This window comes from Syngnathoides biaculeatus, chromosome 22 (genome assembly GCF_019802595.1).
Source record: "Syngnathoides biaculeatus isolate LvHL_M chromosome 22, ASM1980259v1, whole genome shotgun sequence".
NCBI lineage: Eukaryota > Metazoa > Chordata > Actinopteri > Syngnathiformes > Syngnathidae > Syngnathoides > Syngnathoides biaculeatus.
The window spans coordinates 16369270-16388401 of NC_084661.1; the positions used below are offsets into that span (position 1 = coordinate 16369270).

Genomic DNA, 19132 nt, shown 5'->3' on the forward strand with positions numbered 1-19132 from the left:
CCCCACCTCGTTTGTATCGTGTTGCAAAATGTGACTTATTCAGGATGTTTTTATAACTATCGATTTCTTTCCAAAAAAAAGCGCTTTCTTCAATGTGTTGAAACATATTAAAGATAGTATTACACGTTTTAATCAAACCACGTGATTTTGTTTTACGAATATATTAGCATATGAGCAAAAAGCTGTAGACTGGTGAACAGAATTAGCCTTCGTTTCAGTAATTTATCTTTAAACAACTGAAATTTGAACATATTAGGTGAGCCAGATGTTGAAACCTTTCCACATTTTGCGATAACCTGGCTGTAGTATACTGCCCTCTAGTGGCCAGTAGCGCTCACCAGTGGGACCAGCACAATGTTGATTGAATTCAGCAAAAAAGGTTGCAAAAAGTCTTTAAATGATGTTGAATGATCATAATACTCCAGTATGTTTTTATACAGTACTACCGTAATTTCCGGCCTACACGCTTTCAATCCAGTGGTTTATGCGGTGATGCGGCGCTAGCATTAGCGCTGCGCCAGCGTTAAACTCTTTCTGTGTACTGAGGCTTATAACCAGGTGCGCTTTGTAGGCCGGGAATTACGGTACATATATTGATATTTTTATTAGTTCAAAAAATTCAAACAATTTATCAGTGTTGTGAGAGGGCCGGAACAGATTGATGAGATTATCATTCATTTCAATGAGGAATCTTATTTTGAAATGCTTTGATTTGAGTTACAAGCATGATCATGTTACAAATTAAACTCGTAAGTCAAGGTTCCACTATTGTGCATGTGTGCGTCCGTGCAAACACAAAAACCTCTTTTTTTAATTTTTTTTTTTTTTCTGCCAGTGGTGCTGGACGACTCCAAGAGGGTGGCCAAGCGGCGCCTGATCGAGGAGAACCGGGAGCGCCGCAAAAAGGAGGAGATGGTCAAGACGCTCCAGAACCGGCCGGAGCCCAGCGGTTCGGAGTGGGAGCTGATCCACTTGGTGACCGAGGCCCACCGGCACACCAACGCTCAGGGCGCCCAGTGGAAGCAGAAGCGCAAATTCCTGGTGAGAGGGAATTTCCTTTTCGGGTGACGTCGGTTTGGAGTACCGCCAGTGGAAAAACATCAGATGCTTCATATTAGCACATTTGCTAATTAGTGAAATTTAAAAAAAAAAAAACATATCCGACATTTGCTAGTTTTGTGCTCAAAAATGTTATAAAGGCACCACCTAGTGGCATACTGGTGCCAAGCCTCTAAGTTGGACAAAGTATTATTGGAATTCCATTTAGTCAGTCTAATTGGGAAAAAGTGCTTTGCTGCCACCTTGTGGCACCTTTAGACAATTAAAAAAATGTTTAACTGTCAGCAAATTCTCACGTTTTGGACCTGGGGGTTCATTACCAGCTCATCAGCTTTAAACTAAACCCAGTTGTGATCCGGACCTTTCTCTGCATCATCTTGCGTAGTTTACCACCTTGCCCTTTCTGGCGTTGAACCCAAAAGAAGCCCCCCGTCCCGCCTGTCGGACCTCGACTGGAATTTTCCGTCACCCCCCGCTGGTGTTTAGCGACCTATCTTGTGGTTTTTACAGCACATAAATACGCAGTTTGGCACGAAGCTGTGCATTTGTCAAAGAATAGTTTCTCACATATTTTGATGAGAATATTCCTGGGACGGCGCCCAACGAATGGATTTCACATAGGAATGTTCTCGTTCTTGTTGCCAAACTGTTTATCCAGTTCTGGCTGTGTATCGAGTTATTTTGTGGTGGCAGTTAATTTAAATACAAGCCGTCAACATTTTTTCATTGTCTGGATGAAAAAATATTAATGCGACAGCCGTCCAGGTGTCAGTAAACGCAGTAACGAGGGTTCGCCGTCCGCCTCAAGCGGTCCCGGTAAAGATGGCGTCGGGTTAATGTCGGGAAAGCGCCGCTTCCCCCGGAACGTGGCTCCGGAACGCGAGGTCCTCAAAGACGAGCGGGCGGCGGGGTAAACAAACGGAAAGAACAATTTGAGCGAGCCGCCGTCTCATCTTGATTTCAGCTCTTGGTTTTCCCCCCTTAAATCTTCTCGCTGCTATTTTTCACGCTAATCCTCAAGGGCTCCTAATTCCTCTGTTTCCCTCCTTTCACTATAATCTCTTTCCACTCTTTCTCTCCCTCCCGCTCGACGTTCCCGTCTGTTTTCCGCGGGGCTCTGCAAATCCTTCCCTGGCTCAGGTGGGGCGCCGGTTGTCAGATGAACTCCGGTTCACTCCGCCACTGACATCGCTCGCGGTTTCCGAGCGTCTCGCCAGACGTCCCGCGGCAGAATTCTGCGAGCGCGCCGACGCCGAGGAAGCTCTTTTTATCCCCCAAAAGTCCTCGCCGGGGACCGCCGAGAGGCGTACGCCGACGCTAGGTGGGAGGAAGGATGGTAGTCGTTGTGGAGAGCGGTTGCTAGGCAACTGGCAGGATGTGGATGGGTGTGGTGGGGAAGGAGGCCACACGGGAATTACTTGTGAATTGTGTGAAGTGTCGATGCCCCCCCTGCCCCCGTCCCATTAAAAAAAAAAAAACCTCTCTCATATTTCCACATTAATAAAAAAAGTTTGTTTATTGCTTTTTTCCATTCTTTGGTTGGTCAGCAGTAGGAACGGGCTTTGGTTTCACCATTTCGCCCAGCCCCAAAGTGGAGAAAATTTGCTTTTTGTGAAAAAACAAACAAATTCTTCATAATTTTCAATTGTAGCCTCCGTTTCAAATATAAATTGCCAACGTCTGCTGCTGCTGTTTATGGAACACTCTGTTACTTTTCTGTTCCTCTTCTCTTCATCCTTAGTTCATCTCCTCTTCCACCCCCCCCCACCTGTCTATCATGTAAACAACGCATTGTTTGTCCTCCATGTTCCCCGCGCAACTCTTTAACCCCGCGCGCCGGCGTCCCCCGTTAATGGCGTTTGTTTGTGCTCCCGCACAGCCGGAGAAAATTGGCCAGTCGCCGGTGGCGCCCACGTCCGACGGCGACAAGGTGGACCTGGAGGCCTTCAGCGAGTTCACCAAGATCATCACCCCCGCCATCACGCGAGTGGTCGACTTTGCCAAAAAACTGCACATGTTCTCCGAGGTGATTGCGTTCAGGAACACAAACGTTTTTGAATGACTTATGCGATTAGTTTGAAACGCTAAAGCCATATATGACGTGAATTTGGCGCCATCTGGTGGCATATTTTAGAGATTACAAAACATTTTAGGTGGGCTCCGCTTTCCAGCAGATTTTCGCAATTTCTGCAAATTTTGTCGGTTCGCTTCATGCTGCAGACGATGATCCCAAAACATCATATTTTGTTTACTACTGATAATCTATATTTGTCTATCTTTGCCTGCTATATTTAGTGACAGGCTTCAAGATCCATCACTTCAGCATCCATTGCAATACTTCCTTGACACCAATTACTACTTCCCTCGACATTTTGTGATGTCGCAAAAAGAGCTAAACAGTACGCCATAATTCTTTGAATCGATATATAAGGAGGTGAATATGTGCATAGATACACGGCTGATGTACATGATTGCATCACTATACAGATATAGTTTTGAAATAAGTTATGAATATTCTTACATTTGTCATTTTTAATTTTCATTCTTTGTTTTTAGCCTTTTTAAACAGCTCTTGTATTTAAGTTGTATAACAATTTGTAGGACATTGCGAAATGCATTAAAATGCGTCAATATTATAATGGATAATAATTGACAATTATTAGTCTTCGGAGGAGGATCGAGATTGAAATGCGTGCCCAGCGCTGCCGACGGATGTTTTATTCATTTCGGGAAAACATTATCGCAACATTTAGTATTCACAGCGGCAAGCGCAAAAAGCTTTAATTCACATTGTCACTTATTTCATCACTCGCAGCGAGCTCCGTTTTGCGGGTGTTGCGTGTCCAATCTAGCCAGAGGGGGGCGCCATTGTAATCATTCACATTAGAGCGCCGCATTCACGTTGAACTTTTGAACGTTTGTTTATTGTTTTTCTGTTTTGTTTTGTTTTGTTTTGTTTTTCTGGCCCGCAGTTGCCCTGCGAGGACCAGATCATCCTGCTGAAGGGCTGCTGCATGGAGATCATGTCGCTGCGGGCGGCCATGCGCTACGACCCCGAAAGCGAGACGCTGACGCTGAGCGGCGAGATGGCGGTCAAGCGCGAGCAGCTCAAGAACGGCGGGCTGGGCGTGGTGTCGGACGCCATCTTCGACCTGGGCAAGAGCCTGGCGCAGTTCAACCTGGACGACACGGAGGTGGCCCTGCTGCAGGCCGTCCTGCTCATGAGCTCAGGTTATTATTATTATTTTTACATCAGATTTAACTGCCTCATAGTTTAATGTATCACATCTTTTTCAAATGTAGTATTTGTACCTCTACCGTAATTTCCGGCCTACGAGCTAGCTGCGACTTTTTCCACACACTTTCAACCCTGCGGTTCACGCGGCGATGCGGCTAATTTGTGCATTCATTTCTAACGGCCGCAAGGAAGTACTCGATCGGAAAAGTGAAGAGTCAGACCAGAATGTATGTGCCGAGGAAGTGACTTTTACCGGCCCTGTCAGCGCTGCGCTAGCGTGTTGCCGGTGTGTTACTGGTGTGTCTCAGTGATATTGAACAGTAAGTTTTATTTTAACTGGCCCTGTTAGTGTGAGCGTTAGCATGGTGTTAGCGCGGCGCCAGCGTCTTTCCGTGTACCGTGTTTCTTTGTAAATATCTCGTGTTTCAATGCGGGCACTTGCGGCTTTTACGCAGCTGCGGCATATGTATGTACCAAATGCTATTTTCTTTACAAATGTACGTACGGTACATCCTCTTTGTTTATTTAATGTTGTTGCTAACCCTATCCTTTAGGATTTTAGGGAGATTTACCAACATAATTTTTCAATTTGGATGAAATTGCAAGCTCCCGCATCACTTGCAATCGTGACATTATGAATTTATGGAGGGAATGACTTTGAAGAGAAGATACAGGGGGATTCAAAAAAATAAGATAAAAACAGAATTGCGTCAGTGCACGGACTCTACTTCGCAGATTTCACCTATTGTGGCGGTCGTCTGCAACTTTTAACCCCCGCCATAAATTTTGAATCAAAACTGAATTGAGACCAAATGACTGAGCGCGCCCATCTCTGCCCTCCCCAGACCGCTCGGGCCTGACGTGCGTGGACAAGATCGAGAAGTGCCAGGAGGCCTACCTGCTGGCGTTCGAGCACTACATCAACTACCGCAAGCACAACGTTCCCCACTTCTGGCCCAAGTTGCTGATGAAGGTGACGGACCTGCGCATGATCGGCGCCTGCCACGCCAGCCGCTTCTTGCACATGAAGGTGGAATGTCCCAACGAGCTGTTCCCGCCGCTCTTTCTGGAGGTCTTCGAGGACCAGGAAGTGTGACGGGGAAAGAAAACAAACGTGAGATTCGGGAAGGGAGGCAAGAAAACAAACAAAACACGTACGTTTCTGAACTGGAAGTAGGACTCACCAGCAGGAAGAGGGAGAGGAGCAAAACAGGAAATAGTGGCGGCCCTTCTGTCTGAGCATGCTGTCTCTTTTTTCGCCAACACACACCACACACACACACACAACACACACACACAGACAAAAAGCAGCCATAACTCCTCTCTTCATGGTTCTCTGTGGCGTCCGGTCCTTTCACAACGGACCGGACGCAGATTCCTCAAGTCAATCTGAGCCGTTACAGTCCATCCAAGTGACACCGGTGCTAATGTTCTTCAGACTACTCCATTTTTTTTTTGTGTTAAACATAGATCCATATCTACCTTTTTGGGTTTTTCTTTTTTTTTTTTTTTTTTTTGTTTTTCTTTTTTTGTTTTTTCCTCGGACCGGCGCCTGTAACACACACACGGACACACAGCCTCACCTCAGAGTAACGTGAATGCCTCATTGGCCGCCTTCGCACGGCGACTCGTTTTTTTTTTTTTGTTGTTGTTGTTCTTTTCCGTTTGGGGCCTTTGCAGAGTCCTCCTCCAGGCTTCCATACATTTGCCTTTTTTTTGTTTGTTTTCTTTCTGTTCTTTCGGTTTGTTTTTATCGTCTAAACACAAACAACAACAACAAAACTGAGACATCTTTGAGTGCAGGCGAAACACGCCAAGAAAATGGCAACCAACCATTTACCTCAGAAGTGGACACATGACCCCCACTGGTTCCAGGCACTACCTCACTTCGAAACACGCACACACTCACATAAACACACACAGACAAACACACATCTCAGTGATATTGGTTGCAAAGAAATACCACTGAAGAAGACAGGAGGGCCCAGCATCTTGCTCCATAGTGGAGACCTTAAGTTCACCTTTGGATTTTTTTTTCCTTTTTTTTGGGCGGGGGGATAAATATGGGACCAAGAGTCATCTTTTTGAGATTTTAAATCCACACGGAACACACATACACAGACACACCTCAAAGAAGCAGTTAAAAAAAAAAAAAAAAAAAAAAGGAGCGCTTGGACGCCACGCGGAGGAACGGGAACCAAGGGAGCGTCACACCGTCCGTTGTAGTGCGGAAGTTCTGATGTGCGGACGCTGGGCAAGCAACGGGAGTGCCACAAGTCCCCCCACCACCCACCAATGGACCCCCACCACAACCCCCGCCCCACTCAGCCCGGCCGGTGTTTAATATATATATTTTTTTTTAATGAGCGGCCTCTGTGTGACTGAGGCAAGCGGGCTCAGCCCAGCACTCGCGCTGTCAGTATTAGCAACCTCATCCATCCACCAATAAGAGGCGAGGGGGGAAATGGGGCGGGGGCGGGTCTCCAGCGCCACCTTTGTTCCGAAGTTGGAAGCGGGGAAGGGCCCCTCCTAGTGGGGCGAGGGGGTCATTGCGGTCCGTTTCAGATGCGCTGGAGATTTGCGGATTTTAAAAAAAAAAAAAAAAAAAAAAAGAAAAGAAAAGAAAACCGACAAGTTTGCAAGTCCAGGAGAAGAGGGGTGGAAAATGTGTGTATATTTGTTTGTATGTTTCTTTGCGTGCGTCTGTATGTGTGTACGACACAAACGTTGCAAAGCTGCTTGAGAACAGAGGTTCTCAAACTTTTTGGGTGCGGGGATCCCTAGAGGGGAAACATTTGTACCCACTAAATATCATAAGAAACTTCGTTGTTCACCCCACCTCCCCAAAAAATATACATATAAACATTCATGCAGTAATGTCAGATTTATGCGACGACCCGTCACAATCATATCAGAACTTTGAATTGTCGTGAAGCTGAAGTAACGAAGAGTCAAGAGTTTTTTTAAAAACTGATCCAATTTAATAATCTATTGCAAATTCTTTTCACGGTGGCCCCCAAGAAACTGCTCATCGGACCCCGCGAGGATCCGGGGACCCCAGTTTGAGAACCGTTCCTTTAAAGCGGCTTTCGCAAAAAAAAAAGGCAAATAAAATATAAAAAAATGACTTTAAATCCTTCGCAGGAAGAGAGAGAGAGCAAAAGGGAGGACTTTAAAAGGACTCTTTGACAAATAAAAACCTTTTCCGTGTTTTCTTGCCGCGAGGAGGGGAAAAGCGAAGCGCCGTCGTCACTTTGGGACCACGCGTGCAGCGTAGCCGCCATCTTGTTTGTGTATGTGTGTGTGTGCGTATGCGTCGTCCGTCCCGTACACCCCCCCTCCCCCCTCGTCACCCCTCTTTTTTCTGGAGCAACTTACAACCAACAAAACAGGAAAAATGACCTTGCTTGTTTTTTTCGTTTTTTTTATGATGAACTTTGACTTTGGAGAAAAGAAAAAAAAAGTGTTAAAAAAAAAAAATTCACAGAACTGAAACAATCTCGTCATACCTCACAAAGGGCAAGTCCAAAAGGAGCGCGCCGTGTTTTTTTTTTTTTTTTTTTTTGGCGTAACGGAACGGTGTGTTGTCCGCGAGCCGCGCGCCTGTTGCGCGTTCCAAGTTACGAAACTGCAGCCGCCACCCTCGCACCTTTTTGCGCAGCCTGCCGTGAGGTGGGGGTGGGGGGTTGTGGGGGTCCATGATGGTCTCCTTTTTGTCCTGGCTGAGTGTTTCTGGTATTGAATGTAGCTGATAGGAGTACCAGCAGAGAGGATGGCGTGCACACAAACACACACACACACACGCGCTGCTGTTTGTACGTGTGTCACAATTGTTGCCAACCCGTCCGACACATTGACTGTCACCTGCCCCCCCCTTTCCCTATCCCACCTCCCAACCCGCTGTCATACAGGCTTTGTGTGTGCGTCTGGGATTTAGTGCAACGTTTTGTCGACGTGCTTCAATGTCCACGGTGAAAAGTCCCTCCAAAGTGAAACAACATCCGCTCGATTCCGTGGTTACCCAATCGGTGCGCGCGCGAAACGAAAGCTTTTAACGAACGGGGGGAGGGGTAAAAAAAAATGAAATTAATAAAATAGCATGCAGCCCCTGAAGCCCTTAGCAACGTGAAATTTGGAAGATGCGTCGTGTGTAAACTCAAACTAAAAAGTCTCGAGAAGCCCTGTCGTGCAACAAAAAAGCAAGTCAAGACATTTTGGGCTCACTTCAGCTTTATTTATTATTTTAAATTCATTTATGATTCATTTCTTAACTTGTCATTGGGTAGATTTGTGTATCATAACTACGCACACGTGAAATTATGAAGAAGTGGCAGGGAGTCTTGTAGTTTGGAGAGAGCCGTTCGGGAAAAGTTTGTTTTAAAAAAAAAAAAAAAAAAAAATTGGTATTATAATTCAACCCGGCGGCACGGTGTATGAGCTGGTAAAGCATTGGCCTCACAGTTCTGAGGACCCGGGTTCAATCCCGCCTGTGTGGAGTTTGCATGTTCTCCACGTGCCTACGTGGGTTTCCTCTGGGTACTCCGGTTCACTCCCACATATTGGACACTTTGTCTCGATGTGTCCTGTTCAGGATGTACCCGCCTCCTGCCTGTTGACAGCTGGTATAGGCTCCAGCACTCCCCGTGACCCTCGTGAGAATAGGGTTCGGGTTTAGTAGACATGTCTAACGTAAATAGACCCACAAAAAAAGTCACGCAAAAATAGGCCATTTTGGCTTTACGTGTTCGCTTTGGGTCTTTTTTTTTTTTTTTTTATCCATTTCCGTTGCCCTTTAAAAACAGAGCAATCCTGGCGATTTTTTTTCTCCCCCCCGACCCCCATTGCCAATAAATTTGAACCAGGTTTACTAGAAAGACCGGAAACTGCAAAGAATTTACAGCCGTCGTCGCGTCCGCGTTTGGGTAACCGCGCACACCGGCGAGCCCCAAGTTGACCTTTAGCCCCGCTGCTAACCAGGATGTTGTTTTTGTCATTTGTGCATCTGTGAGTGCCACGTTGTGCTTGTTGCTCTTGGTGGGCGGCTGCCTGCCACCCCCCCCAAAAAAAGTCTTCAATTGAATTGTTGAATTCCCCCTAAATTCCCCACCTCTTCGAGACATACGTAGCTTAAACATTTTTTTTACCCCGGCGCGGACCCGAACGGGCGCGCTCGGCAACGTGCGACGTGTCACTAGCCCCCAACGAAAAGCACTTCACTCACAAGCACTTTGGATGCGCGTTTGGATTTTGACCTTGGCGGCAAAGTTTACGATTATATTTTAAATAAGTGCAGTATGTGATACAGTCTTTAAAAAAAAAAAAAAAGTGCTTCCACGCATGAATTAGCAAAAGAATTCTCGCCCTCCCACGTGAGAGCAACAAGGCCACGTCCCCCACCCACACGCATGCCAACCAATACACATTTTTTTTTTTTTTTTTTGTGACTGGGTAACGAAAGCTGTTGAAGGATTCTCTCAGGTAAAAAAAAAAAAAAAAGTTTTTAATAAAAGATGATGAGCCTTAGATGGACACCAACTTTTATTTTGTTTGTCCTCATCATTCAATGTGCAGTGAATCCTTTTCAGTGCCCCCCCCGGCCCCCACTCGTGTCGCAGTGTCAAACTTCTCCGTGAACTTGATTGTTGCCTAAATGTTGTTTTCGTTTGTTGTTGTTGTCTTCGCTGCATCAAATTTCCTCAAATTTAAGGAAAAGCCCTTCAAAAATGATTAACTTTTCCCACATTTTGTAAAGCGCCATTTTCCTTTTTTTGTGTGTGGGTGTGTTAAGAGGAAAAACGGGGTAAACACTACAAGCCATCTGAAACACTTCAAACCAATCAAATCATTTGAAATGATTGTGATGTAAAGATTCAATAGTTATGATCCATTTTTTCCCCTTCCCTGTTGACAATGAGATGATGCAATTCCTGCGAGTCATGAATCATATCTGGAATTTGGGATATTTTGTTGCTGTTGTTAATTTGTCTGCATGACACCCCCCCCCCAGCCTTAAAACCTTCCCGGCACCTTTTGAGGCCCGTCCGTCTCTAGCGTGCCACACTTTAGAGGAATGTACCCCAATCGTGCGTCCGGTGCGATTGGGGCCGCGCTCGGGAACAATTTCACAAGTTCCGAGGCGGCGGGAGTGAATAATGAGAGCGCCGGTCGTGTTTGAAGCGCGTCGCTGCAGAGATTTATTTTAGAAGAAAAAAAAAGCATGCATGAGATTATGTGATGTCAGGAGGATGTCGTCAGGTGCCAAAATCATAATAATAGTTTATATTTATGATGCTTCGTCATAACTCATGGGGGTCGACAGATAGCCTGCCGTCACATTTTGTGGAGTTCTTATTTGCTAAGTGGGCGAACATCTTCAAATAATCTCAATATGACAATATTACGTATGCTAATAGCTGCCCCAGTGACAGTTAGCTGAATGCTAGCTGCTCTGCGATTGAAAGAGAAACAGCTGCGTGATGTACGCTAATAAAACTCGAATAGCTAATTGTCCAAGTCCGGCCAACGTCTTCAAAAAATATCAATACGACAATATTGCGTACGCTAATAGCAGCCCCAGTTACAATTAGCTGAATGCTAGCCAGCGTTAGCTGCTTATGCTAGCTCCTCTGCTATTGAAACAGAAACAGCTGCGTCATATACGCTAATAAAACTGGGAACAGCTAATTCTCCAAGTCTAGCACCATTTGAAGGCATACAATGCCAAAAAAAATGGTTTTCTGTGCCTTTGTTTTTGTACTGCTGGTGTACACATGAAACTATAAAACTTGTTGCCCTTTTAAATTCTCGCGTGAGGTCTGTCCCAATTCAAAGGCTCCTTCCAACGTGGGCGTCTACTTCTGTTTTATTTTAGGAGGATGAGCCAAAGGTATCCTTCTTAACTGCTTATTAGAGTAATGACGTACAAAAAAAGTGTACATCCAATATATGTATTTACGGCCTCGTCACAATCTACCATCTTTACATGGACACAGCTAATATTCTGTTGTCTGAATAGTTACCTGATATATAAATTAATTGTTTTGCCTGACATTAAATGTCGCTAAAGTAGATAACGTAGGAACAAAGACACATTATTTGAGGGAAAAATTGATAGTACTTGTAGGACTAAGAAAGTGAAATTGGGTACTTTTAACCCCTGTTGAGCTCTTGGCACGGTGGTTGGGAATCACTGAAAAAGGAATAGCGTAATTTCCAGTCTACAAGCCGCGGGTTTTTTTCCACACACTTTCAACCCTAGTGTTAGCGCGGCGCTAGCATGCCTTGTTATAAGCCCCGGTACACAGTTTAACGCTAACGCTAGCGAGGCTTATAACTGCGCTCTGTAGGCCGGGAATTACGGTAGATTTGACGGGTTGATTAATGTGACAGTCACCCTGTGGACCTTGGATTCACACGAGCATGATTGCTTTAGAGCGCCCCGTTGTCAGTCGCGAGTGCGTGCATGCCACACGGAGGAAGGCCGAAAAGGGAAAAGGGAGGAAAGAAAATTTCCAAAGTCTGAATTGACATCTAACGCGTGGAGCGGGACTTCAGGCCGGCGCGGCAGCTTTAGAGCGCCTCGTCGTCCCTTGGAGAAAAAGCCCCGCAGCGACCTTGGTGGGATGTATCATGTCGGTATGCACATTTTCAAATCAAGTGATTATTTTTCTGACCCCCCCCCCCTCCTCAGGGAATTGTGCGCAGAGCAAAGCCCGACAGAGAGCACTTAACAGGACGGCCGACGTCGTTAGAGGCTGGGACTTATCATGCCAAGACAGCTAAGAATGTACACAAATGAGAGGTATGAGTATTATCTGCAGATGCTTATCGAGTGCTTTACATATGCAAATGTTTGTCAGGTGGAAAATATACTTAACGGATGCTCAGGTCAGAAAAGACGGGCCTCGAAGGGTGTTTTTGGGCTCTCCCCCCCCACCCCACCCCCTCCCTCGTCGCTTCTGTCTCTCGTGTATGTGTCCCGCCTCGCAAACGACATCCGCCGCTGCCGCCGCACACGTCCGTCCTCAAGTCGTATGCAAAGCCGGGAACCCAAACGAAGGGATGTCGACATCAAAACAAAAACGCTCCGTAGCAGGTCCGAGCCGCCTCACACCACACCAGCAAAGTCCAAACACCTCTCCAGACCTCACGTCCGCCCGAGACGTCGTCTTCTTCTTCTTCTTCTTCTTCTTCTTCTTCTTCTTGTTCGCTTGCCGCACGGGGACAGACGAGGCTCGCGTGCTCGTCTTCGGTGTTTGTGTGTCGCGCTAACGTTGTACTCGAGTGTCTGTCCACCGTTTTGACACTCGAGAAAAAGACGCCGACTCCGACGTGTGCGCACTGCGACGTGAGCTGTGCTGTGTCTGCGGATTTCAAAGCTCTTTGGAAAGTTATTCATATTTTTTTTTTTTTGGGGGGGGGCTTCACACAAACCACCTCGCTGATAAGCTCTCCAGTCCGTCCCAAAGGCCTCGGTGTGACCGTGACCCGACCCTGCACGCGCTCAGGGAGGTTAGGTAGGTGCCAAAGAACGTGAGGTGTGTCAGGATGACGGGCAGACCTTCTCAGATTACAATTGGAGCGAGATAAGTGAAAAGATCAACACAAAAAAATATGAAAAAAAAATCCTTCTCTTGGTTCCACTCCAAGTGCTCCAATAACGACATCCACTTTGTGTGGGGAGGAGGTCGAATGTAGTTGGCGTGCTGTGAGAAAAGCCTGAATCGGCAGTCATTAAAAGATGTTCCGCTTCTCTTTTCACGCAGAAACCAGCAAAAGCAGGATATTGCCTCGTCTGCGCGCAGGTGTGTTTGCTACGTGCGCAAAACATGTCGCTGGCGTCACGGGAGAAATCCTTCAAATTGGCCCATCGAGAGACAGAAGAGAATGAAAGTTGTTCACCTTCGCGTTTCACACAGAACCCAGCAAAAGCAGGATATTGCCTCATCTGTGCATAGGTGTGTTTACTATGTGCGGGAAACATGTCACTGGCGTTCTGGGAGAGATCCTTCAAATTGGCCCATCGAGAGGCAGAGTAGAATGAAAGTTGTTCACCTTCGCGTTTCACACAGAACCTAGCAAAAGCAGGGTATTGGCCTGTCTGTGCGCAGGTGTGTTTACTATGTGCGCGAAGTACGTCACTGGCGTCCTGGGAGAAATCCTTCAAATTGGCCCATCGAGAGACAGAAATGAATGAAAGTTGTTCAGCTTTGCGTTTCACACAGAACCCAGAAAAAACAGGATATTGCCACATCTGTTTACAAAATTGTTTGCTATGTGTCCAAGAAAAAATATACAAACGTAGTTGGCATCCTGTGAGGAATCAGAAAGCGTCTCATCAAGAGTTAGAACCGTAGAAAAGTTCACCTTTCACACAACGTAGCGTCGCAGGACATTGAAGTATGTGTGCGCAAATTGACGTAGCAATATTTGGATATTAATTCTGTGGTCAATGCGTTTGCAAAATTTCCACATTGTCTTTCACACAAAACACAACAAATTCGGACATTCCTGTGTCTTGTGTGTAGTCAGACACAATTTGAGGTCAACTCTGGGCTCTGTGTGACATCAACTGTCAGCGCTGGCATTTCGTCCAGTTTCACGCAAAACCCAGCCAAGCCGGACATGGGTTCGATTCTGCGCAAGTTCACACAGCGGTGCGGCAATATCCCGCACTCTGATCATTGTAAATCATCCGGTATGTGCAAACGTGGTGAATTATCGGTCTGTCTTTCACGCGGAACCCAGCAAAGCAGGACACCGACGCGTCCTGTGCGCTGGCGTCAGTCAGTCAGACGAGCGAACCGTGGGGAACGTTGGCCGTTTTGTCCTTTCACACAGCCGCGACTCCGCTTCAAGTATTACCTCAGAAGCCTTTCACGCGGACCGTCCAAAACCCGCTTTGGACGGGCTGTGCGAACGCGGCCTAAGCGGCACACCGGGGGTGGGGGGTGGTGGGGGGGGGGGGGGCGCGACCTTTCTCGCCTCCGTGTCCTCAGACGCCGGTCACAAGGGGTGCACGGAGTCCATGTCGACACTTTGTCTAGTTTTCAATCTTTCAGGAATTGAGAATTAAAATCTCTGCGTTCTTTTTTTTATTGTTATTTTTTTTTCTTGATTGCGCAAGTCAGTTGTGTGTCGACGTGGCAAAAATCAAATACAATAAAATAAAAATCATGCAAACGAGCATCAAACACGACAAACAATAAAAACCCAAGCAGGAAAATGGCCGCCGATCTACTGTGACGTCCTCATAACACCGCAACGGCACGCTGGACCCCCTCCCGCTTGCACCTGACCGCCAGCGCGCCTCCCTCGTGAGGATAAGGGGGCGTCAGGTCAGGTGTGTGCGCGCGCTGGTCCATGTGTGACAATCAGCGTGTTCGTGTGTTAAAAAATAACAAAAACTTAAAAAAAAAAAAAAAAAAAAAGGTCCGTGTGTTTTTGTTTTGTTTTGGTTTAAAAAAAAAAAATTCTTTGTGGGTCGGGCTTTTCAAAGGAAGATATTTTTATGGTAATTGTCGCTGGTCTATTTTAATGAAATATTTATGTAATAAATATGTGACTAAAGTGACTTCTCACCGCCTCTCTGGTCTGTCGAGTATTTTTTTTTTTTTTGGGATGATGATAATGCACAAATAAATTGAACCGAAAACATCACGTGTTTGTCATCCATTTTTTTTTTGGGGAGGGGGGGGTGGACAGTTGACTCAGCGGGTATAGTGTTGGCCTCACAATTCTGAGGCCCCCGGGTTCGAACCCGGCCCCGCCTGTGTGGAGTTTTGCATGTTCTCGCCGTCCTCGCCTGCGTGGGTTCCCTCCGGGTGGGCACTCCTGTTTCCCCCCACACCCCCCCCCAAAAAAAATAATGCAACATTAATTGGACACTCTAAATTGTCCATAGGTGCTATTGCAAGCGCAACTGTTTGTCCCGATGTGCCCTGCGATTGGCCGGCGACCAGTTCAGGGTGTAGCCCGCTTCCTGTTTGTTGACAGCTGGGATAGGCTCCAGCGATCCCCGCGACCCTCGTGGGGATAAGCGGCAAAGAAAGTGGATGGAGAAGACTTAAAACCAATAGAGAATGCATTTTTCCTGGCGAAAGTGGGACGCTCGTCACACGCCGCTGATTTGGTTTTCCACGAAAACACTCGAACCGCAGACTTTTATACTCCCCGGCACCCACTGACCCCCCCCCCCCCCATCCCGACAACAAGCGACAGCATTACGTGGATGTCGGAAGTTTTGCTTGTGAGCGTGTTGTTGGCCATGCAGAAAGGTCCTCCTTTCCTGTCGTGGGGGATGTGAGCTCATGCGGGCAGCTTTCCTCTCGGCCAATCCCTGCGCCCCCCCCCCCCCCCTCCTCTCTGGATACGCCCTTCTATCCACCCCCCCCCACTCACAAACCACCCACGCTAACATCCTCCCCCTCCTTCCTCTTCTTCTTCTCTTCTTTCCCCGCTTGGTCATTGTGGGAATTTTCCACTGAGCCGCGGAAAAGCTTCGCGATTCGCCGCCGCTCGCGTAATTTATCGTCGTCGTCCCCCCCCCCCCCCCACCCCCCTCCCTCTCCTCAAGTTCACGGCTCAAAAAACGATCAGCGGCCTTCGCGGGCTCCACGTTCCCCTTCCCGGCTGACTTTTTTTTTTTTTTTTTCCTGCTCGCGTGTCGGCGGGCTGCGATAATTCATGAGCGCATGTAAGCCGCGTACGTCGGAGGCCTCGTCTTATGTAAGCCCCCCCTCGCCCTCTTTGCCCCCCCCCTCCCTCTCGTCCCGGTGCACGTACGTGGGCCTGCAAATCAGGTCAGGCGAGGACGACGCTCCCAGACAGACGCTTTCATTTTTTTTTTTGGGGGGGGTGGACAGAATTGCCACGAGAAATATGTTTTTACCGACAGACGTACGCGAACTTCACTTGGTCTTTGCAAATTTTGATCACGGTCAAAATTCCATATACTTCTTGCTCACAAACTACTGAAATACTCTCACACATTACCACAAATTACGGAATTTTTGCTCGCTACACGATTGAAAACCTCTCAGACACGCGACCGAAATGTTCTCGCACACTGCTCTCTACTAAACTACAAAATTTCACTCACACACTACTGAAACTCCCAAACACTACCGAAATGCTCAGACGCACATGACCGAAAACTCTCACACGTACAAGTCAAATGCGTTCACTTGACTTTATTTGCTCACACACGACTGAAATTCTCTCATAACTATTTGCGTGTTGCTAGCGTTAGCGCACCTGGTTATAAGCCTCGGTACACAGAAAGCGCTAGCGACGCTAGGCCGGGAATTACGGTACTAAATTTGTTACTCACACACTACTGAAATGCTCAGATGCACATGAATGAAAACTCACACATACAAGTCAAATGCTTTCACACGACTTTTTTTTTTTGCTCACACACTCCTAAAACACACTCATACAGTTCAAATCCTTACACGTGCAACTAATGCTCACACAACTGAAATCCTCTCACAACCTAAAAAATTTGCTAACACATAACTGAAACTCACTACTGAAATGTTCAGACGCACATGACTGAAAACTCACACGAGTCAAATGCTTTCACACTACTTTTGCTCACACACTACAGAAACACTCATACATTTGAAATCTTTACACACGCTACTAAAACGCTCTCACACGACTGAAATACTCAGGCGCACATGACTGAAAACTCACACATACAAGACAAATGCTTTCACATGACTTTTTTTGCTCAGACACGACTGAAACAAACTCATACATTTGAAATCCTTACACACACTGCTAAAATGCTCACACATAACTGTAATCCTCTCATACACTACTAAATTTGTTGCTCTCACACGACTGAAACTCACACCAGTGAAATTCTCAGACGCACATGACGGAAAACTCTCACGCAAATTAGCCAAATGCTTTCACACTACTTTTTTGCTCACACACAACTGAAATCCTCTCACAAACTACCAAAATTGTTGCTCAACCACTACTGAGAGATTTTCGCTCGCACACACAACTGAAACGCTCTCTATTGTCTCTCACACAAACTACCGAAATGCCCTCACACATAGTACTCGCACATCCTCACACACTACTGCCTTTTTTTGCTCACATTAAAATGATCTCACACAGCATCTTGTTTTCACAGCGATCCTGAGACGACCTTCAGACAGCCTTGTGAGTTTGAATAAATCCCCAAGATTTTCCCGCTCCCGGTAAACATTCTCTCGTTTGTGGACATAAACAGGAGCGGCTTCGCTTCTCGTTGATTCTGTGAATTATTTATGGAAGGGGGTGGGAGAAAAAAAAAAAAACAAAAACGATTTCATTGATAAAAAGTCAAACATTCGGGCGTGATGTTTGGTATTGTTGTCAGTGCCGCTTGGTTAAACAATCGCTGGAGCCGTTCACGCACGTTTGTTTTGCACAAAATAAAGAAGAAGAAACTGCTGCTTGTTGACAGGCTCGCGGATGCAAAAGCGGGTCCAACAAATGAGTTGCACGTACCGAGGACCTCTCAGGGAGGCGCCCTGTGTTTGAAGAGCTTACGTGAGGAATGAAAACATTTTTTTTGGGGGGGGGGGGCGCTGGAAGTTTCTCGGCACAGGAAGGCCTCACAGTAACAAGCGCGATGCCGTCGCCCGCTTGTTCGCCGCCTAGAAAGCGCTGCGTTTCACTCAGTCGGCGCATATTAACGTAATGTCCGGCGCTACAAGCCGCGACTTTTTGCACACGCTTTCAACCCTGGGGTTTATGCGGTGCCAGCGTTAGCGCACCTGGTTATAAGCCTCGGTACACAGGAAGAGTTTAACGCTAGCCCCGCGCTAACACGAGCGCCGCACTCGCGTTAAACAATTTCTGTGTACCGAGGCTTATAAGCAGGTCCGCTCTGTAGGCCGGGAATTACGGTAGATTTGCCGGTTTGATTAATTTGACAGTCAAATCTGTAGACCTAGGATTCACACTAGCATGATTGTTTTTGACCGCCTCGATGTCAGCACCGTGTGCGTGCGTGGCACATGGAGGAAGGCCTCGTCGTCACGGCTTGGAAAAGCCGCACAGCGACCTTGGTGGGATGTGTCGTGTAGGTATGCACGCTAGCGCCGCGCTAACACTAGCACCACGCTAGGGTTAAACTCTTTCTGTGTACCGAGGCTTATAACCAGGAGGGCTCTGTAGGCCGGGAATTACGGAAGATTTGCCGTAATTTGACAGTCAACTGTGGTCCTTGGATTCACACTAGCATGATTGCTTTAGAGCGCCTCGTTGTCAACCAGGAGTGCGTGCACGAAACGTTGAGGAAGGCTAAAAAGGGTAAAGGGAGAAAAGTCTGAATTGACATCTAACATGTGGACCAGGACTTCAGGCTGGCGCAGCAGCTTTAGAGCACCTCGTCGTCGGGGCTTGGGAAAGCGCCATGCTAACACTAGCGCACCTGGTTCTAAACCTCGGTACACAGAAAGAGTTTAGCCGTTTAGCGCGGCGCTAGCGTTAAACTCTTTCTTTGTACCAAGGCTTATAACCAGGTGCGCTCCGTAGGCCGGGAATTACTGTAGTCGCCGCTATGTGACCAGGTTTTCTTGACGCTGCGTCACCTTCACCGCAACCTCACCAGCGAGCCAGCGTCGCCGGTTCAGAGCCGGCTGCCGTTGTGAGCCAGCAACCGCCAGGTCTTCTCGCTCATTCGCGGTCACTCCCAGAAGTGTCCACCGCAGCGGCCTGCTGTCCGCAGATCACGCCGAAGAGCTAAAAAAATTGCTCAGGCCCGATTCATCACTCACAGAAACACTCGGATTGTTGTGTTTGATTGTCTCTCCCCCCACCCCCGAAGAG

General features: G+C 47.1%; 1 protein-coding gene across 16 annotated transcripts in view; it reads left to right on the plus strand.

Annotated features, from left to right (window-relative positions):
• The window catches only part of thrab (thyroid hormone receptor alpha b), a 108220-nt gene extending 92713 nt beyond the window's left edge, over window positions 1-15507 (plus strand). For 15 of the 16 annotated variants that reach the window (XM_061809374.1, XM_061809367.1, XM_061809370.1 and 12 more), the window contains 4 exons: window positions 836-1041; window positions 2939-3085; window positions 4032-4290; window positions 5143-5616. In XM_061809374.1, the coding sequence (XP_061665358.1) occupies window positions 836-1041; window positions 2939-3085; window positions 4032-4290; window positions 5143-5393 (863 nt within the window). In that variant the 3' untranslated portion in view covers window positions 5394-5616. Of the gene's footprint in view, window positions 1-835; window positions 1042-2938; window positions 3086-4031; window positions 4291-5142; window positions 5617-11987; window positions 12099-12156 lie in introns of those variants that run through there. The other variant, XM_061809383.1, reaches the window with a different exon arrangement.
• The last annotated feature ends 3625 nt before the right edge of the window (window positions 15508-19132 follow it).